The sequence below is a fragment of the Cricetulus griseus genome, chromosome 2, assembly GCF_003668045.3.
Source record: "Cricetulus griseus strain 17A/GY chromosome 2, alternate assembly CriGri-PICRH-1.0, whole genome shotgun sequence".
NCBI lineage: Eukaryota > Metazoa > Chordata > Mammalia > Rodentia > Cricetidae > Cricetulus > Cricetulus griseus.
The window spans coordinates 455,959,224-455,978,098 of NC_048595.1; the positions used below are offsets into that span (position 1 = coordinate 455,959,224).

At 43.8% G+C, this 18,875-nt stretch overlaps 1 protein-coding gene across 4 annotated transcripts in view; it reads right to left on the reverse strand.

Moving 5' to 3' along the window:
* The window catches only part of Ptprm (protein tyrosine phosphatase receptor type M), a 677,957-nt gene that overhangs the window by 399,156 nt on the left and 259,926 nt on the right, over nt 1–18,875 (reverse strand). For all 4 annotated transcript variants that reach the window (XM_027397791.2, XM_027397790.2, XM_027397789.2 and 1 more), the window contains exon 4: nt 3,485–3,563. In XM_027397791.2, coding sequence (XP_027253592.1) covers nt 3,485–3,563 — 79 coding nt within the window. The remainder of the gene's footprint in view (nt 1–3,484; nt 3,564–18,875) is intronic.

An 18,875-nucleotide genomic window follows, 5' to 3' on the forward strand; every position in this document is an offset into this window, starting at 1 on the left:
TCTCATCTTTTCTCACTGGGATTACTGAACCCAGTTCAAGATACATTTTGAGTGTGCATAGCAAATTCAAGAATTATCTGTGTTTGCTAGAAGGAATCTTAAGCAGACAGCTGCTGACTCTGCACAACAATCTCCACATTCCAGGCTGATCCTGCATCTCTATTGTCACTACATTAATACCAATTTTATGAGCAACTGCTTCCCTATATGAGAACAACCACTGTCGAGAAACTGCCGTCATGCCGGCTCATAAACCTGTAAGAGTCCGAACACGAGCCTATACAGTGAAGCTGACGAGACTCACAACTCTGCATCCCCATGGAAATCACCCTTTAGATGGGAAGTATTTATGGCCCTCTGAGAATCTAAATTTAACGAGCATCGAAATTTCAAAACAATCGATTATTATCTAGCAGTCTTGATAGGAGGCCTCACAAAACATTACCTGTAAAGCTTTCTATTTCAAGATCAAACCAAATGTCTTCATCCTTATGATTTTTATTTCACACAGTTCCCCCATAAACTCACAGATTACAGGAAGAAATAACTACCAAAGAGCTGTAATCAAACCTACTTACAGCTTAGAGTTCACAGGGCCACTGCAACATACATCACCTCCTAACCCTCAACCACCAGCCTGCTGCTCCATTCTGTGTCTCCTAAGGCAACGCGCACAGCCAATTAGGTATGAGTGTGCCTACTTTCAGAGGAGGAATTGTAAACTCATCCCTACTGGCATGGGAAGCTGACTCCACAGGAACACACGCATGCCACCACAACACCACCACACATATATTGACCATCACAGAAGCTTAAGCATTGAATCTTTATGTCTGTGATAAACACACACCCTGGAACCCAGTGGAAAGCCAGAGGCCCTGTGTAGAAGGAAAAACCCAGCATGCAGGCTTAGGATGCTCTGGGTAACCCTGGCTGCAGGTGCTCTCACCTGTACCCACTGAAGCATGACATCTGCGAGAGGGCAGCTAGCTCCAAGAAGCAGGAAGGCAGGACACAGCAGAGCACTGGGCACTGAGCACATGTGCAGAACTTTTGGGCTATCTTCTGCCCCCCTCTTACAGGTGACTCAAGCCATGACCGTGGACATGAGCAGATTCTGGGGCACTTTGCAAAGCTGGAGGCTATGGCACAAAGACTTGCCCAACTTCCAGTTCAGATAATTATATTCTGTTTCCTGAATCTGCCCAGATGTTTCAGCTAGTTACAGCCTGGTTCTTTCTTTCTTTTTTTTTATAACCTTTTCCGGGAAAAAGTGGGAAGATTCTCTGTAAACTCCCCTCCTCCTTCCGCCATCTCACTGATACAGAAGAAAAGGCAAATTTCACATGTTACCAAAGTAATGGCAGCTTTGGTCATGAACAAGATGGTGTGTGTGTGTGTGTGTGTGTGTGTGTGTGAACCTGCAGAGGACCAGAAAAAAAAAATAAAAAACAACAACTCAGAGTAAAGCCCCCATGGATGAAATGGGGCAACTGTGTCATGATACCTTTATGGGATAATGACCACACAGGTGCCCTCAATAGCCTGTCTAATGATCTATTCTAATTCAGGCAACTGAAGAAATGCTGAACTCTCCCTGCAACGGGGTGAGTTTTACTACTGTGTATCTAACTATTCCCTCATGGTTTGGACAGGGGCCATCATCAGAGACCCAGGAAATGTAGCAACTTGCCATTTCTTTGCATGCCAGGCATTCTAAAACTAAAGCAGGCTGCCATCATCACTCAGATGGCCAAAAAAGTAAACTCTGAAAGTTTCAATCTTGGGAAAGGATACAGGGGAAATAAAATGTCCACGAACCATTGGTGGGATGCAAACTGGTGTAGACACTTCTCACAGCAATTTGGAAGTGACTGGTACATCTAACACCATGTCTCCCCACATTCCAGCAACTTGGCTTCTCAGATATACACATATATTTCCTCATGGAGACACGCACATGCTGTACCACAACAATAATTTTAACAGACAAAAACAGAGGAGGAGGCACCAAATGTTCAAAAATAAGTATAGGCTGTGATATAGTCCTATGGCCGAATGCCATGGATTGAACTTAAAAATGAAAGTGGAAGTGGGGGTACCCAAGAAAGACTACAACTAGCACTCCATATCCACAGACTCTACGTGTGCAGACTCAGCCAACCATGAACAGAAACAGTCAGGAACAACCAAGTCTTGACTGAGTACACACCATGTCCCCTCACCCCATTTACTATTACAAAGCCTTTAAATTGTACTCATCATTGTAAGTAGTCAAGAGACAACTCAAAGGCTCAAGGAGGATGCAAAGAGCAGGTCCCTCTCCCTTTAGGGCATCCACAGACTCTGGGTTCTGTGCACCAACTGCCAGTGGACATCATGGAACAGAAACACAGAAAAATATATACAGATGAATACCATTTATTAAAAGGTACAGAAGGCAAACTAGTAGTGTTGCTAAAACTAACCTTATAAATACATATCGCTTATGAGAAGCAAAGTTCCCACATGTATACACACACATACACACATGCATACACACATCACTCCCATACCGACATGCATATACACGCATGCATACAAGACATGCCTGCTCACATACTCCCACACATATACACATACTCACATGCAAGCACACACACACACACACACACACACACACACACACACACACACACAGGTTATTTGTTGTGTTTCCCTGCTCAGCATAGTAGATTTCTTAGTTAAAAAAAAAAAAAAATCCAGGCCTGGATCCCATGACAGTGGGAATGCTACCCCTTCCTTCCCAAATTGCATCACATAACTGAAGGCAGTGGGCATTTGACCCATCCTGATGATCCTGTCCAGGTTTTGTGCCTAAGACCAAGGACACAAAGGTTCAGGGATGGTGGAGAAGTTCCAGATCCTGGACAGGCAGCCGCCTCGCAAGGAAGGGCCAGCAGGCAGACATGTAGCCAGCTCCTCAAGTGCTCTGCCTCCTTGACCTCAGTTTATCCCCTCCCCAGTCTCATGTTAGCTTTCTATAAAGGCCCTTTCTTCCCAATGCATGTTCTCAAAGTACTAATTTGTGAAGAGAAGGACAGGAAAATCTGGTGCTGACAGATGGTTAAGGAAGGGACTTCCTAAGTCTACTGGGTCCATACTGTTTGGAACTGTGTGACAAACACTTGGGAACAGGGATAGAAACATACTCAATTTGGGAATGGAATGTGCCAACCTGCCACATTTAATTTGGTGATAATATTGAAAATAGAAATCCAAATGTCCCTCACACCTGCTTTGCATTTTCAAAGATATCAAAGTGTCTGCATCGGCATACCAGCTGCTTGCTTTGGGGTGTCGAGCTCTGGAACCCACATCTAGAGCCTGTCATGAAACCCTGTTGTCAGGACGACTTCTCTCCTGGTTTCCTCCCATCTTTCAGTCTGTGGTGTATGTGTGCCCCAGTGATGAGCCCCAACATTTAAAAGGAAAGTGTACTTACTGCATGGATGTCCTAACACCTTGACTTCATCAATAGCAAGGTAGCCTTGGTGTCCAGAGGTTACCACCTCAAAAATCACCTGGAAAATGAAAAGAGATTAATGTCATTGACTCTTTTTTGTAAAATTTTTAGCAAGTGTCTCTTATATTAAGAGGAATAAAAGGTTCACTCATCCCTCCATTTGTTTTTCCCAACAACTGTAAAGGAGTTGGTGACTAACACCTGTCTTTCCGTGTTATGGGCTCTAAACCTCAAGAAGAAGTAAGACTGAGCCCTGTCTAGTCCAAGGAGGCTAAAGACAGGCTGCGGACACATACGGAGAAGAAAGGGTCTTAGATTCACTTTTAAGGATGGAGTAAAGTACCAAGGTCTTAAAACTCAGAAAACTGAAATGATGCTAAGGAAGCCATCCAACAAGATAATAAGGTTGTCCCATCCTTGATACCCATCCCCCATAGATTGTGATATCTTTATCGAGGGGCTAGGTTAAGATTTAAGTTTCTTTAGAAAACATTTCTGAAGGTGACTGTCTAGAAGGAGACATTTGGGATCCTAGGATTTTACATTTAAGAGGAGGAGGGGGGATGAGAGGGAAGACTGAAGAAGAGGTGGGGTGAGGGGGAGGACCGCGGAGAGGCAAGATGGGGGAGGAGTGAGAGGAGAAATGAAGGGGGAGAGCTTGTTGTTGGAGGATTTATGAAAAATGTAGGGAACCATGGGGAAAATGTACTTGAAGGAAAAGAATGGTGGAAAGAAAGAGAAAGGAAAGCAGAGGGGAGGGAGGAGGGAAGGGGGAAATAAGGAATTTAGTTACCCTTAAGAAAAGTACAGGGTGCTTACGATGGCTAATTGTGATGCCAGTTTGACTGGATCGATGACTAAAGCACACCTTTATGCTTGCGAGGGCTTTGTGGGGGTGTTTCTTGAGAGGGAATAGTAACTGGGACATTGATGCTAAATGTGGGTGGCACCATCTCACAGGCTGGGGGTCCAGATGGAAAAGGGGGGTTACAGGAAGCCTGGAAGGAAGGCACCCCCTTCTCAGCTTCTTTTCCACCACAGTGGCAACTGCTTTGTTCTACTTATCCTTACCGAAGTAAGTCAGGAACCATGGTTGCCTTTCTTCAGTTTTTGCTATCTACGTTACCACGTTTAACTGTGCAGATAATAGTGCCTAGCACCGCTAGACAGGCATATGCCTGGGCTGCAGCCCATGAGGAGTCAGTGTTAAGCAGCGGGAAGAGGTGAGCTAACACTATAAGGAGGGTGATACATGTGCAAAGGTAGACATGATCACGACTGGGTCCTATGGGCACAAAAGTCAGTCACATGCAAAGGTAGACATGATTATGACTGGGTCCTACAGGCACAATGGTCATGATCATGACTGGGTCCTACAGGCACTAAAAGTAGTCATGGCCTGGTTACAGAAGATTGCTTGGAGGACAGGAAAACCACTCCCATTCACATGGAGAAGGGATCATCTGAAACTTAGAGGAAGATGCCGGGATTCAAAGGGGAATGATAAACTGTCTTCCACGGAGGTAGAAAAAGTTTTAAGTCACTGCCCCGTCCTGCAAGAAGCAGAGAATGAAGAAACTGATGATGTGAGCCTCTGGGAGTGAACAGCACATTTGAAAGAGATTCATCCTTAGAGAAAACAAGACCCAAAGGGGCAGAAGAAGTTAAAAGGCTACCAGTTTGCTTATGCTAAGCAATTATCTGAAGGCATCAACACAACCCAGTTCTCTTTTTAGTCTAGAGAAATGAAGACTTCCATCACACAAAAGCCTGCGCACAGCTCTACTCACAAAAACCAGCATGCAGACACCTGAGAAGTGCTTTAATTAATGAATGATTACACAGACTGGCCCAGCACACCACAGACTGCTACTCAGGAATGAAAAAGGGCTAAATACAGTCACAATCAATAGCATGAGTGATTCTTCAGGGAACTGTGCTGGATTGAAAAAAAAGCCAGTACTAAAAGATTACACCCATCTGATTCCACGCAATGTCAGATTTTAGGAACAGAAGCCAGATGCCAAGAGTAAGGGACATGGGAGAAGTGGCAGGAAGGAGGTGGGTGGCCTTTGAAAAGGGCAACCTAAGCCTCTGTCAGTTTCTACCAACATGGTAACTGAATTGTATAGAATTAAGTGTGTGTGTGTGTGTGTGTATGTGAGAGAGAGAGAGAGAGAGAGAGAGAGAGAGAGAGAGAGAGAGAGAGAGAGACTGTGTGGATTTGTGTAAGTGTGTGTATGAGTGTATATATGAGTGTTTATGTGTGTGTATGATGTGCATACATGCAGGGAAATGCAAGTATTAGAAAGCTTGCAGAAGTCATAATAAGCACTGAACATTCCAATATGCCAATATCCAGTCTTGATATCAGACCATAACTGGCAAATTATTCCCACTTGGGGAAACTGGGTGCCTTGTCAACGGAGTATCTCCATTAGTTTTTACTGTTGTGTGCCACTCTGATCATATAGCATTTTAGTTTGAAAAGCAACTATGCAACTATTTACTAAGAACACATTGCATGCTCTATGCAGGTAACACCCCACAAACATATCAGTTTATGTAAAGCATAGTCCATAATATATTATATGAATATTTTAATTAAAATGTTACTAAAAGGGAAAATTTTCAGGAATTTTATATTTCAGCAGGATGAGTAGCCTGGATATTTGTCTGAAGCAATGCAGTGAGTCTCAGGAATCTCCAACTCCATCTGTTTCCAAATGTTATTATGCTCTCATTCTCGCACACTGAGCAAAACCTTGGCTCCTAAGACTGCTTTGTTTGTATTTATGCAAAACCAGAGACAGCAACCCACAGAACCCCAGATGGAAATGCTAAAAGCAAGGGTCCAGACTGCAAAAACGAAATTCCAGGAACCTAGGCTCACAGCTCTGCACCAGAAACCCTGATAATAAAACATAACACATATGGGGGAGAGAGGGGCCCCTCAGAAGAACAGAGATGAAATAAAACTCTGTCCTGCTCATAAGTTTAATGTGTTGTGTTCTGCTGATGATCCAACAGAAAGGAAAAGCTGCCTGGATACTCCTGCAGTGGGACCAGGGAAATTTATTTCTTTACATCTAAGTTCTGTAAGAGCACGAATGAGGGACAACAAATGGATTTCAAAAGCAGGCAAAAGAAAATCATTTGAGGTCCCCAAAGCAGGTCTGGCTAACAGTCAGCAGCTGCAGCCCCAGAGGTGACACAGCAGACTCTGCAAAGACCTGCCAGGTGGCTCCGTGAAGTGACAGCCATGCACTCCATGCAGGGAAGCAGGTAGGCTGGCTGCACATTTTCCTCTCTCTTTCCTGTCCTCCAAAAGCAGCTCCCGGGTCTTAGCCTCAGCTCTGCAGCAAACCACCTGCTTCAGTTTCCCTCCTCCTCGTTCCCGTCTTCAGCAGATCACACAGAATTTCCCTTACAAACTTACTGCTTTCTCCTGGTCCCTAACTGCATCAGGCACTCCCTGGGAAGCCACACCACTCCAGCCAGGAAAGCTAAGCACAGATCTTCATCTCTTTCTCCATTTCTCTAAGTCCATCCTCCAGTCTTATCCTCAGCTCTGCAGCAGAACACATGCCAAGGTCTCTCCTCAGCCTCAGCCTCTGCCTCCGTTCCCAGGTGGCTGAGCAGACCATGGTGGAACACTTCTCTTTCCTCTGTCCTGTGACCCCCGTCAGCACCCCCACCTAGCACACCCTCATTTCTGTCAGCTCCCAATACCTAGAACCACATTTTTATCTGAACCCTCAGTGGCCACACCTACAGGGATCCCAGAAGAATTTCCTACCAAGAAACACACAACCACCACACTCTCTTAAGAACCAGAAAGGGCAATAGAAACCAAGGAACAAAACACCCACCCCAACAAACACAAGACCAGACATCTATAGCTAGCATTACAATCTTCCCAAACCCAGTTGTGTAGACACCAGTGTAAAAATAAAGTAACAGCCAGGACAATATGTCTCTAATAGAGCCCAGCAACCCTACCACAACCTTGACCTACATCATAGAGTTTGAAGTTAAATATTATGAAAGTTTTAAAGATTCATGATATACAATTCCAGGTTGCTTTTTGTAAAGACTATATTTGTTTACATGATCACAGGAAATATATGAGAGAATGTCTCATGCAGCCGTCAACACATAATGTCTTAAATTTGATATAGTGTTATTATCTGAACATAACTGCACACCGTAGAGAAAGGAAAAAGAAACCCAGGTCAAAGGCACAAAAAATATCATCAACAGAATCACAGGAGAAAAATATCCCTAACCTAAAGGAGATGCTTATCAAGGCATAAGAAGCAAATAGATAATAGATTAGACCAGAAAAAGGAAGTCCCCTTGGCACATAATAATCAAAACACTCAACACACAGATAAACACTTTCAACAAAGTAGCTAGATACAAAATTAACTTACAAAAATCTGTAGCCCTCCAAATATAAATCACAAATGGAATGAGAAAGAAATATGGGAACAAACACCTTTCACAACAGCCTCAAACAATATAAAATACCTTGGGGTAACTATAATCGAGCAAGTGAAAGACTTGTATGATAAAAAGTTTAAGACATTGAAGAAACTGAAGAGGACACAGAATGGAAAGAGCTCCCATGTTCATGGGTCAGTATGATTAATACAGTAAAAACAGCTGTCCCATCAAAAGCAATCCAGACTCAGTGCAATCCCTACCAAAATCCCAGCACAATTCTTCACAGGCCTTGAAAAGGCAATTTTCAGCTTCATATGGAAACACAAAAAACCCAGAATAGTTAAAATATTCCTGAATCATAAAAGAGTTGCTGTGAATTCACTATCCCTGATTTCAATTTGTACTACAGAGATATAGCAATAATAATAACAAAAAAAGAGTACGGTATTGACCCTAAAGTGGACACATTGATCAATGGACTCAAAATGAAGGCACAGATATAAACCCATACACCCATGAACATCCGATTTTTGATAAAGAAGCCAGAAATATACAATGGTAAAAAGACAGCATCTTCAACAAATGATGCTGATCAAACTGGATCTCTGCATGTAGAAGAATGCAATCGGCTTATATTTATCGCCCTGCACAAAACTCAATTCCAATGGACCAAAGACCTCAACATAAAACTAGATACACTGGCCCTGATACAAGAAAAAGTGGGCAATAGCCTTGAACTCATTGGCACAGAAGAAGACTTTCTGAACAGAACACCATTAGCCAGGCACTGAGATCAACAATTAATTAATGAGCTATCATGAAACTGAAAAGCTTCTACACAGCAAAGACACCACCATTTGGACAAAGCAGCAGTCTTCATGCTGGGACAAGATTCTATACCAACTATACATGCAATGAAAGGATAATATAAGAACTCAAATAACTAGATACCATGAAAACAAATAGTCCAATTAAAAATGGGGTCCATATCTAAACAGAGAATTCTCAAAAGAAGAAATTAAAATGGCTAAGAAACTCTTAAATGGTCAATATCCTTAGCCATCAGGGAAATGAAAATCAAAACTACTTTGAGATTTCATTTTGTATCTGTCAGAATGGCTAAAATCAATAAAACAAGTTACAGCTCATGCTGGCTAGGACGTGGAGTATGGGAACATTCCTCTGTAGGGAGCCGTCCCTGCATTCTCCATTACAAGATGGCGCCTGCATCCGGCAGGCACCGAATGTAAAGTTAATGTGTGCAGGCGCTGGGTAATTTTCCATTCCTTGATCTCTGTCTATTTCGTGGCGTCATGGTCCAATGAGCTGCAGCCAATCATAGGGTGACACGTCCCAGGCGGCAGTTGCCAGCCTTTATTAGGGGACGGGATTCTTGGCTCGGGGTCTCCACTCTGGTAAGCTTATGCTCTCCTCTCAAGACACATTAAAAGCTTTACTACAGAAGGATCCGAATGTCCTATGTCGTTCTTGCTGGTGAGGCGATTGCGCGGGACATCTGGTGCCGAAACCCGGGAACTTGTTAACATCGCTGGCACCGCGAAGACCCCTCGGATGGGGCGGATTCAGAACTGCAGGGTGGTAAATTCGGAGAGGTATGTCTTTTCTGGACTTTGGCTTGGGATTGTTGATCTTTTTCACTATTGTAGCAATCTTAAAGAAGTCCAGAATTACATGTCAGAAACCGAATGTAGTGAGAGATGGGGCGCGCCCAACAATAAAATATAAGGAAAAAGGACCTCCCGGGGTGTCTAATGACAGGGGAATGTATACAAAAACAAAACGGCAACGAAAAAGGAAAAAGGACCTCCCGGGGTGTCTAATGACAAGGGAGAATATTTGTTAGATGATTCTATAAATGAGATTAAAGCTTTAAATCTTGATAGCTCTGATGACTCTGAAAGCTCAGGAGATGAAGTCTTAAATACTGGGGAAACAGCTCAGCTAGGTGAAAAAGAAACAAAAAAGGAGGGAGAGAAAATAGGGGATAACAGGTCACACCCCGGTAAATTTAAGAGACCTGTTAATCCAGCGGGTGTACTTCCATCAGCACCCCCATTATTTGGTACCGACTCCTTTTTACCATTAGAGGAGTGGAGAAAATTGCAGATGGCTTTCCCAGTCTTTGATAGGGGAAAGGCTGTGCATGTGATTCAACCTTGCTTAGAGGCCTGGAATGCCTGGGGAAAGCCTCATAAACATTGACGCTCGGGGCCATACTGCGGCCAAGCGCCACACCTCAGAACCTAAAAGGCCAAAGGAAATGGTAAAATAAAAAGATATCTTAACTGGTCTTTGGAGAGGCCCGGATCCTATTCTCATAAGATCCAGGGGAGCTATATGTGTTTTTCCACAGGATGAAGAGAATCCCCTGTGGATCCCGGAAAGACTCACCCAAAGAGCCCCTTCGGACCCTCAAAAGTCAGAACTCCACCCTCTCCCCGGGAGTTGAGAGCCGCTATTATCCAGATTAACTCCTGTCCTTGACAGAGAGATTATCATCATAGATCGCTTCAGCTGTCTCCTATTTTAAGGAATGGGTGGGGATGGGATTGTTTGGTGCAGCCGTTTGCTGCGGATTGGTGTTGCTTCTCTGGCTGGTCTGTAGGCTCAGGGCTCAAACTAAGAGAGACAAGGTGGTTATCGCCCAAGCGCTTGTAGCTTTGGAACAAGGGGCTTCCACTGATATTTGGCTAACTATGCTTAAGCAATAGGCCGCCGGCCAGACAGCTCTTGCACACCCGGAGCCTAGGCTCATTGCACAGGGTAGAGTGTCTGGTTTGAGCAGCCCATGAGGGATGTCGAGCAAGGCATCGCACAGAGAGTTGCCCAGTATGCAGGCTTCTCTGGGAGGCATGTTGTCCTGCATAAGGGTTGCCTGCCCTAGTCTCCCTTTCCCAGAAAAATGGCAGAGGACAGGTCGAGAGCGCTTCGGGTCAAGCTAACAGCCTAATGGCGACTCTTGTACACAGTCTTAATGTTTGATTGGGAAGGTACAACCTCTGCCTCTATCCCTCAACATATGGGTGACCTATTTGCTTGTAAAAATATGAAGCCTTATCATTAATTAATAAAAAAGGGGGAGATGTAGGGAGCCATCCCTGCATTCTCCATTACAAGATGGCGCCTGCATCCGGCAGGCACCGAATGTAAAGTTAATGTGCGCAGGCGCTGGGTAATTTTCCATTCCTTGATCTCTGCCTATTCCGTGGCGTCATGGTCCAATGAGCTGCAGCCAATCATAGGGTGACACGTCCCAGGCGGCAGTTGCCAGCCTTTATTAGGGGACGGGATTCTTGGCTCGGGGTCTCCGCTCTGGTAAGCTTATGCTCTCCTCTCAAGACACATTAAAAGCTTTACTACAGAAGGATCCAAATGTCCTATGTCGTTCTTGCTGGCGAGGCGATTGCGCGGGACATTCCTCCATTGCTAGTGGGAGTGTAAACTTGTATAGCCACTATGAAAATCAGTGTGGTAGATTTTCAGGAAGATGAGAATTGATTTAACTCAAGATCCAGCTATACCACTCTTGGGCATATACCCAAAGGACACTTCATTCTACCACAGAGACACTTGCTCATCTATGTTCACTGTTGCATTATTCATAATATCCATAAATTGAAAACTCCCTAGCTTCCCTCAACTGAAAATTGGATAAGGAAAACATGGTACATTTACACAATGGAGTATTACTCAGACATTAAAAAAATGAAACCATGGAACTTGCAGGTAAATAAATAGAAGCAGAAAAAAAATCATCTCTTGTGAGGTAACTAGGGCTCAGAAAGAGAAATATTTGCTTATATGAGGATATCAGCTGTTAAGTCAATGATAACCAAGCTATAATCCATAGAGCCACAGAGTAGAGAAATAGAACAAGGGACACAGAGAGCCTCCCTAGGAAAGGGATAGAACGGAGGATACTGGAACAGTAGGATCAAGTGAGGAAGGGGAACGGAGAGAGAGGAATGAGAGAGGAACTGTATAGAGAGAGACAACTAAAATTAAGAACCATTGGAGCAGTAGTATGAAAAACCAAATGTAGTAGGGACTTCCTAAAACACATACTTAGATGAAGGTAATCTAAATGAAGTTGTCACACAATGGGGGAGATGGAGCCCAACTGGACATCTCTTGTTACCAAATGGAATCTTCCAGTATTAGGATTGGGTTACATCTAATTATGGTGTCGACCAACTGGGTTCCATGGAACACCCAAACTACCCAGGCTGCTGCCAAGACTGTAAGTTGCTTTCCATAAACTAACAACAAGGCCCCATTGCTGATGACATGGCAAAGTTGATTTGGTGCCTTCACCCCTACATGCTAGCATGTTTGGTATAGGAAAGTTCTGTGCACACTATCAAAAGGGAAATGGGCAGACCACCCCAGTCCAAGCTCTTGGGTCTACAATGGCGTCCTGCCTGCAAGATATGATAGTGCAATGGCTATGGGAGTAACCAACCAGTATCTAATTTGGCTTAACGCCTGCTCCATGAGATGGAACCCATATTCAACACTGCCTGGGGACCATGGACCTGACAGTAGATAGGCCAGAAACGCAGGGCAGAATAGAATACTTCTGTTCTAAAAATACTTTTAAAGTAGTAATAAATGACTCCTAATGACATTCAGCATACTCAGGTTTGTGCCATGCTCTGCTGTAGTCAGAGAAATGTCCCTCGTGCAGCAGATGGAGACAAATACAGAGACCCGTGCCAGACATTACGCAGAGAGTGAGAGACATGGGAACTCTCAGCCCTAAATGGGATGTGTCCATCAAATCCCTCCCCTGAGGGCTTGGGAAACCCTGAAGAGGGAGGCAGAAAGAGTGTATGAGTCAGAGGGGTTGGGGGACACCAAGAAAACAAGTCCCTCTAAATGAACATGCCCACAGCTCCTGTGAACTCACAGAGACAGAAGCAGCATGGACAGGGCAGGCAGGCGTCTACATAGGGCCCTTCATGTGCATCCTATGGCTTCCAGGCTGGTGTCTCACGGGACCCAGGGTGTGTGAATGAGCTGGGTCTCTGATTCTCATGTCTGCTCTTGGGTTCTTTTCCTTCCGTCTGTTTTGGCCAATTCTAATGTGTTCATTTGTGTTTTTATCTTTTATATTATGTTTTCTTTGATAATAAATGAATGCATAAATAAATACAAAAATGAATAAATAAAAGTGTAACTATGTGACCGCATAAGGTTCTGACTACTGACACCATCATCTATCACAAGGTACCTAGGAGCACTGCCACTCTTGCTGTAGAAGAGACTTTGAGCAGAGTCTAAACACCTGGAGTCCAAGTTACATGTGAAGTTGAGGCAGGAGAATCACTTCAGTCCAGGAATGTAAGTTCAGTCTGGAGTCTAGCAGAGCAAGACCTGATTTCAAAACAGTAACAAAATGGATTTTGAAAGGTTTAAGTAAGGCCAGGCCCCTCCAGCAGGCTGCCTCTGCTGTGACCCAGACTTTCAGAACACACATAACAAAGGTGGAGATTTAGCAATGAGGTACTTGAAGTCAACCATGGGAAACAAGAAGAACTGAACTTTGGCAATGTTTATATGTGTGTGTTTACATATGTTCACACATGTAATGTGTGTTTACATATGTATGTGTATTTACATATGTATGTGTGTCTATATATGCATGTGTGTCTGCAAATGTATGTGTACTTACATGTGTGTATGTGAGCACAGTGCTCACAAAAGGCAGAAGAGAGTTAGTTAGCCCTGGAGTCCCAGGCAGTAGTGAGCTGCTGCATGGGTTCTGGGAAGCAAATTCAGGTTTCTGCAAGAACAGTGGTGTGCACCCTTAATGTCTGAGCCATCTCTTCAGCCCATCAAGTGTACTTTTCAAAGAGGTGTCTTCTAGCTTTGAAAGTATGATCTTTATCTGTCATATTGCCAAGCTTCCACCCAGCACAATGGTTTCAGTACAAACCATAGCTACCAAGGAGCTGGGGTTTACACTAGCAAGCAACAGGATACAAGGAAGAGAGACCTTGCCTGTGAAGGTCTCCACTATGAAGTCTCTAGGAAACAAAAGGGTTAAAACATGTCCAGGGGCCCCTTCAGTGGGCTTTTTGGACCCACATGTTAGACTCCCATAAAAAAGTTAATCGTCATCAATCATTGCCATCCTGGCAAACTTTCCAGTTCATACCCTTCCTGGTCAGAGTCCTTCCTAAGGAAGATTCAATGTTGAAAGTGGTATTTTTGTCTCTTTGCTCCTTTTTTTATCCCAATCAAATAATGAACCCCTTTTAAAAAATATTTTAATAATTGTTTTCATTTATTTTACATACTGACCAGTTTCCCCCTCCTTCCTCCTCCCCCTCCCTCCCTCCCTCCCACCCTCCTCCCCTCCCTCCCCTCCCTCCCCCTCCCTCCCCTGACGCCCCATCTACTCCAATCCCTCTCCACTCCTCCTCCATCTCCATTCAGAAAGGGGCAGGCATCCCAAGGGCTTGAACAAAGCATGGCAAATCCCCTTTGGTCAAGTCTGGGCAAGGTAATCCAGCATGGGGGACAGGTTCCCAAAAGCCAGTTAAGCACTGATCCCACTGCTGGGAGCCTTACAAAGAGACCAAGTTACACAACTTTGTCACAAGCATGCAGATGGCCTAGGTCAGTGGAACCCATTTTTATTAAAGGGCAAGAATTGCTTTCATAAAGCATTGCAGTTATATGCAGAACACAGAGGCAGCCACAAGAATGCCTGCAAACCCTGTGCCTGGGTCCAGAAAAGACTTCGACTAGAGAAAACAATAACATGGAGACACCAGCTGTAAAAGAAAATGGACCACGGTGAGGGTTTGATCTGCAGACATGGCATGTTGACTTTCACCAAACTCAAATGAATATATTGAAAACGTCCTGTTTTGTAAGCTTGGGTTTCTTTAGGGCACTGAACCAAGTCTTTTAAAGAAAGCCTAGTTTAGCTGGGCATTGGTGGCTCATGCCTTTAATCCCAGCACTCAGGAGGCAGAAGCAGGCGGATCTCTGTGAGTTCAAGGCCAGCCTGGTCTACAGAGTGAGTTCCAGGACAACCTACAAAGCAATACAGAGAAACCCTGTCTTGAAAAATGAAAACCAAAACCAACAACAACAAAAAAGAAAGCCTACTTTGAACTTTGACTGATTAGTTAACCAACTGAAATACTTCTACAACCCAGGCATCTTTTAAATTTACTATCTAGCTTTCTGAAGTCAACCATGATGAGTCCCAACTGGTCTACCACTTGGAGATGAGTACCCTGACTCAGAAAGGTCAGGTAATTTTTCTAAAGTCACACAGTAATAGCAGGACTAGAATGTAATCTGGTCCACTTCCCTTCCAAGTATAGATTCTTGTCATGTTACGAAAATATCAGGTATAAACACATCTACAACATGTATCACACATGTATACATGTGTACATACAGTACACGGAATACAAGTATTTTGGGCTTTACTGTTGTGTTCTTGACTAAGAAGGATGGGTGTGTAGACAATGACATATGTTATGTGAGAGGGTTTTTGAATTAAGATATTTGCTGACTCATGGAGACATGAAAGGGGGCTGCTGACAAAGAGGATGTTTTTGGGCTCTGATAGCTTGTTTATCTGCTTATTATTGGAGAGATAAAGGGCAACCAGGAAGGGTTCTCAACTAGACTTAGGGTTCCATCCAGCCCCTATTACAGTGTGTGGGAAGTGGAAGAGGAAGTAAGCCTCGTATTTCTTAAGACCTGGTGCGCAGTGGGAACCCTTTACATCCTGTGGTTTTTCTCAGGCCTGTAACCACAAACTATTCCCAAAGTGCAGGGATGAGAGTCATGCTCCACCATACCTGACATATGAAATCATTTTAACCACTTAAAATTTTAAACAAGAATTGGCAAACAACTTCCAGGGGCCAAATCTGCCCTCCTGCCTGTTTCTACTTTGTTTTCAAGCTCACGATAGATTTTATAGCTTTCAATGGTGGGAGGAAAACCAAAATAATACCAGCATTTGTGCGATAGAGAAGAATGATATGAGATTACAATTTTAATGTCATGAATAAAGTTTTATTGGCTCTCAGCCATGTTCATGCATTTACATTTTGGCTATGGCTGTTCTCAGACAAAAACCACAGAGCTGACTAGTAGCCACAGAGACTGTCTGGGCTGCAGACTCTGAAATATTTACTATCTGTTCTCCGAGCCATTCTCAGCTTGGCTTTTCAGCACACTGTCATTACTCTGGTTAACAAGAAAGCTCATGTCAAAAGCAATACTTAGTCACAGCTAAATACAATGTGCCTACCACTCTAGTAATGGCAGGCAGAAACCCTGCCCCACTGGTTTTCAATCCTATTGCATAGGTGTTATTTTAAAAGCCCACTATGGCTTGGAATATCATAACCAAGTTTTTAAGACACATAATTGCAACCTGCCAAAACCAAACAATAAATGCTAATTACTTTATAGACCTCACCACCACATGCTGTGCAAAGTAAAACAAAATCCAATTCACAAGTCAAAATTTTCTGTATATAAAAAGAACTACCAAGAAAATGTAATACTTAAACATTAATGTCTCACCCTCAGCCCCCATTTTCTTCTGTGTTCCCTAGCATCAGGTGGGTTTGGGTTACATGCTATTGTCTGCTTGCTAGGTCCACTCTACTGCTATAATGAAGAACTGACAAAAACCAACTTATTTCAGCTTATATTTGCAGGTCACAGTCCATCACTGAGTCAGGCCAGGAACTTGAATCAGGGTTACTATTGCTATGATGAAACTCCATGAACAAAAGCAAGTTGGGGAGGAAAGGGTTTATTTGGCTTACATATCCTGAATAGCAGCCCACTGAGGAAAACCAGGGCAGGAACTCAAACCAGGCAGGAATCTGGAGGCAGGAGCTGAGGCAAAGGCCATGGAGAGTGCTGCTTACTGGCTTTCTCCACTTGCTTTCTTATAGAACCCAGGACCACCAGCTCAGGGATAGCACCACTCACAATGGGGTGGGCCCTCTCCCATTAATAACTAATTAAGACACTGCCCTACAGGCTTGTCCACAGGCTGATTTAACAGAGACACTTTCTTAATTGAGGTTACAACTAAGATGATATCAGCCTGTGTCAGGTTGACAAAACTATCCAGCTCAAGAAGGCACCAGGAACAATGCTTGCCTGCTCCTTCCCTCAGGCTCAAGCTTAGCTAGCTTTCTGTATGGTCAAGACAACTTGCTCAGGGATGGTACCACCCACTGTGCCATCAATTAACAGCCAAGATAATCCCCCACAGACATGCCCAAAGACCAATTCCATCAATGATTCTCCTTAATGAGACTTCCCTCTCAGATGACGCTTGGCTATGCCAAGTTGACAACTAAATCTAACTAGGACATTTGGTTTTTAACACATGCATTTCACGTGTAAGTCTGTATCTTCCTTTGGGTCTCTGCGGCTGTGATAAAACACCATGACCATATGCATGTTGGAGAAGGTTTTCTTTGGCTTCTGCATCCCAATGGTACTCCATCACTGAAGGAAGCCTAAGGCAGGAATCTAGAGGCAGTAACTAAAGCAGAGACCAGAAAGAACACTGCTTACTGGCTCACCTTCCATGCTTGCTCACCTTGCTTTTCTAGCCCCATCTACACTGTGATCATGTGACAAAAAATCAGAGTCATCCTTATTGCAGAATGCTTTTATTGCAATACTTAATCTTACCACCTCTTTATTCCTTGGGACCGGCTTATTGCAAAATATGATCCGTCTTTATGACTCAATTGTTTGTGCTGTAAATTTGCAACTCCCCTAAAATTTCTACGTCACCCTGAGATCCATCCTTGCAACACTTCAATGGTCATCTGTGGACATGCGGAGAGTAGCGAAGATCTAAACTGCCTGACACACAGAGTCCTGGCTGAGGTCAAGCAAGGCAATGCTGTCTCCCATGAGCTTCCGTGTGGAAAAAAAAAAAAAAAGCCTCCTGAAGCTGGCCTTTGCCTTTCACAGTTGGGAGATTTGTATTAGTGACTTCGCATTTTAAAATGGCTCCAAAAGTAGTGTTGACATACTGTGGGCAACTGATCTTAAGTTTAAGAGGCTGTGATGGGTCCTATAGGGAAGATATTTGTGATAAGTAAGGTTTACTCAGGAAACAGGAGTAGTGTTGTTACAGGTTCAGTGCTAATGAAATAACATAGATTAGCATAAGCAAGGTCACGAATTGATGGCTGACCAAACACACTGTGACTAGCGGCTCCTGGGAACCACACAAGCAACAGCACAGTGCCGGAAAGCCTCCAGCACCCTTTGGTCCTGTATTCACAAATTCCGTTGAGGATGGGAGATATTTCAATACAGAAAATTTAGTTTTGTGTGAGATACACACCGACTTCCAATGCTATCTTCATTTCATGACCTTGGGCATGTTCAAAGTGGCACGGTCCTACCCTGCTTTCATTTGGCATGTAACAGTAGAGCATCTATTTACATAGCATGGCACTGTGTTAGTAATGATTCTTAAGTAATCCAGATAGGATTAAAGATTAGGACCACAGGAGGATATGCCTGGGTTATATGCAAATATGATACCATTATAAAGAAGCAACTTGAGCCTTCATAAATTTAAGCTCATGCAAAAGGGTAGTGGTTGGTGTTCTAGACCCAGGTGATCCCTTAAGGCAGAGAACTGTGGGCATTGAGTCGGTGTCCTGTGACCGCAGAATGTAACTGCTGCCACACTGAGAAGTCCCTGTGCTAGTGTTTGGCTTATTTTGGATTTCTGCGTCTCTCGTCAGACTCTTCCTGAAGGCTCAGATATCTACAACTGGGACACAGACTCAAGAGTCACTCGTTCTCTTCACTAACATACCACGAGACAGATGCTGCTTCCCCACACTCCTCGGACACTTTGGGGACAGCC